The 2,779-nt window shown below is 34.7% G+C and overlaps 1 protein-coding gene across 1 annotated transcript in view; it reads left to right on the top strand.

Moving 5' to 3' along the window:
• LOC106473544 (papilin-like) overlaps positions 1 to 2,779 on the top strand; it is an 18,353-nt gene that overhangs the window by 14,015 nt on the left and 1,559 nt on the right. The window contains exons 7-9 of the mRNA XM_022401958.1: positions 161 to 361; positions 1,056 to 1,256; positions 2,132 to 2,317. Of these exons, the coding sequence (XP_022257666.1) occupies positions 161 to 361; positions 1,056 to 1,256; positions 2,132 to 2,316 (587 nt within the window). The 3' untranslated portion in view covers position 2,317. The remainder of the gene's footprint in view (positions 1 to 160; positions 362 to 1,055; positions 1,257 to 2,131; positions 2,318 to 2,779) is intronic.

Genomic DNA, 2,779 nt, shown 5'->3' with positions numbered 1-2,779 from the left:
TACTGCTAAATTAAGGACGGCTAGCGCAGATAGCCCTCGTTTTGCTTTGCGCGAAATCCACAACAAACAAACAAACATGCACCTGTGGACAAGATGCTAGAATACCTATTATATGCGTTAAGTGGCGGTAACCTCCATCTTTGTTTTTATTTCCGTATAGGACATCGTAACTACGTGTGTAGCCGAACCAAAGAAAAAGGACCGTGTGAAGGAACCCATCATCGGTACTACTTCAGTCCGACATACCAGAGGTGTCATAAGTTCGTTTACAGTGGGTGCGGAGGCAACGAAAACAACTTTGAGTCTCTTTTAGACTGCGAGAGGTACTGTGGAGGAACCACAGGTCGTCCCGAGATTTCAGGTATTTCATTCATGCAAGACTTGAGGTTTATACAGCCTAGCACATCTGATTAATTCCATGTTCACATATTATAAGCCACACACATTTCAAGCTAATATATTCGTGTGGATTACTTAAGTATTAAACGTAGTCTGTATTTACATAGTAGATATAATTCATTATCTATCACACCTGGTTTATATCACTGCTATGATGTCTGTTAATATGTCTGTTCACCTGTTCTTGATCTTTGGAATTGCTATTATGGTGTCATATTTCTATTAGGAACTTGTTCCAAAGCCATATTATATATTTTGAGTATGTGCAGGATGGCCTTGTGGTTAAGGGTTCGAATCCCATCATGGAACATGCTCTTTCAATCGTGTGGGCGTTGAAATGTGACGGTTAATTTCACTTTTCGTTGGGTAAAAGAGTAGCCCTAGAGTTGGCAGTTGGTGGTGTTGATTAGCTGCCTTTCCCCAACATTATCACTTTTCTATTAGGGACGGCTACCTCAGATAGCCCTCTAGTAGCTTTTCGCGAAATTCAGGAAAAAAAATCGAATAGATATTCTCCCCCTTTTTTTTTGTCCATTCTCTGTATACGTTTGAACTAATGTCATTTTTTATGAACACGTTGACATGGATTATTTTTATTATTCATCAGGAATAACTAGTGGTTAAGTTTTAAGACAATTTTTGTGATCTTCTTCAAGGCCCTGACTTTTGCAATCTTCCCTATGAGCGAGGAACGTGTTTAGGCATATTCTACCACTTCTATTTTGACCCTGACGAAAAGAGGTGTCTGACGTTTGAATACAGTGGATGTGGTGGAAATAAAAACAATTTCTACACTCTTGATGACTGCAGAAGGGTGTGTCTGAGAAGTGATCCACCCGAGGAAGGTTATTTTGCTGGTGAGGAAGTCATATATTCAGTTATACTGATTTACATAACGTGTTTGTTATTTTTAGGGTTAATTTTATTTTTAAGCGTATTTGTTGTCATTAACTACAGGAAAACGTTTAGCTTTAGTGTGCTTTTTTTCTGGATATTTTTAGGGTTAATTTTATTTTTAAGCGTATTTGTTGTCATTAACTACAGGAAAACGTTTAGCTTTAGAGTTTAATTTTTTTCAAGGTTATTTTTCGGGTTAATTTTATTTCTAAGCGTATTTATTGTCATAACTACAGGAAAACGTTTAGCTTTAGTGTTTAATTTTTTCCCAGTTATTTTTCGGGTTAATTTTATTTCTAAGCGTATTTATTGTCATAATTACAGGAAAATGTTGGACTTTAATGCTTAATTTATCCCATAAAATATTAAACACTGAGTCAGTGAGTTGTAGTTAGTAACTTTCTTTATAAAGTTGTCTAAAACAAGACTGAAATTTATGGCGAAAGCGCCACCTGTTAACTCAATTTCTTGGAGAAAATGAAACATTTAAAATCCTGTTGGTGCTACGACGGTCCTCAAATGAGTGACAAAATATGTTTACAAAGAAAGATATGCATGCATATATACACGATTATAGATAGATGCAATTTTATTCACAACATAGCTTTTTCCAACTTTATCCAATTTTTCTAAAAAGGACACATTAATGTTAAAGTAATGATAATATTGGATGAGTATGAACTTAACCAGACTTTACCGAGAACGACTATTCCGAGGCTAGGTTTTTGTAATACATTGCTGGTTTGGTTTCTTTGAGGCGTAGAATGAGAAATAAAATAGCTAAAATAGACCTAAATGCTCATATTTCTGGCTTTAATGTGTGTGTGTTCTCCAGTTCCAGTATTTTGTTCACTACCACAAGATGCAGGTTTCTGCACTGGCAACTTCACTCGTTACTACTACGACACCTCTCGGCAAGGATGTGAATCTTTTATTTATGGCGGTTGCGGAGGAAATGAGAACAACTTTAAGACTCGAGAGTTGTGCGAGAACACGTGTGAACCTACACCAGTTGCTTGAAGTAGGTCTGAGTATTCGTATTTAGTTGTTCGTGTAATTATCACAGGAAAAGCTCGAGAAAGTTCATATTTTGTTACGTAGTTTCAGATAGATTATTGTAGCAAATTTTTACAATTTCGTGTGTTTTATGTTATGGTTAAAAACAATAACACAATCTACTATAAAGTAACAATCAAATTAGAAGTAGTGCAGTAACGAACGTAAGGGTTCAGTTACTTGGCCAATGTCCAAAGCATAAATGTAATTTTAGACTTATTCTTACGTCAAAAAAGATAATAAAGCCTACTATAATTGACGTTCAAAATAATGTCCTTTATCTATATTGTAATTTACCAGAATTTTTTTATTTAATTAGTTTTGAAGATCAACTATCAAAAACCACTAAATATTTTATTCTATAATATTTGTATAGATCAACTGTTCAGTAATACTAAATATGTTATTATATAATATTTGTATAGAT

This window comes from Limulus polyphemus, unplaced genomic scaffold (assembly GCF_000517525.1).
Source record: "Limulus polyphemus unplaced genomic scaffold, Limulus_polyphemus-2.1.2 Scaffold6264, whole genome shotgun sequence".
In the NCBI taxonomy this organism is placed as follows: Eukaryota; Metazoa; Arthropoda; class Merostomata; order Xiphosura; family Limulidae; genus Limulus; species Limulus polyphemus.
This window is presented reverse-complemented; position numbering and strand designations above follow the sequence as displayed.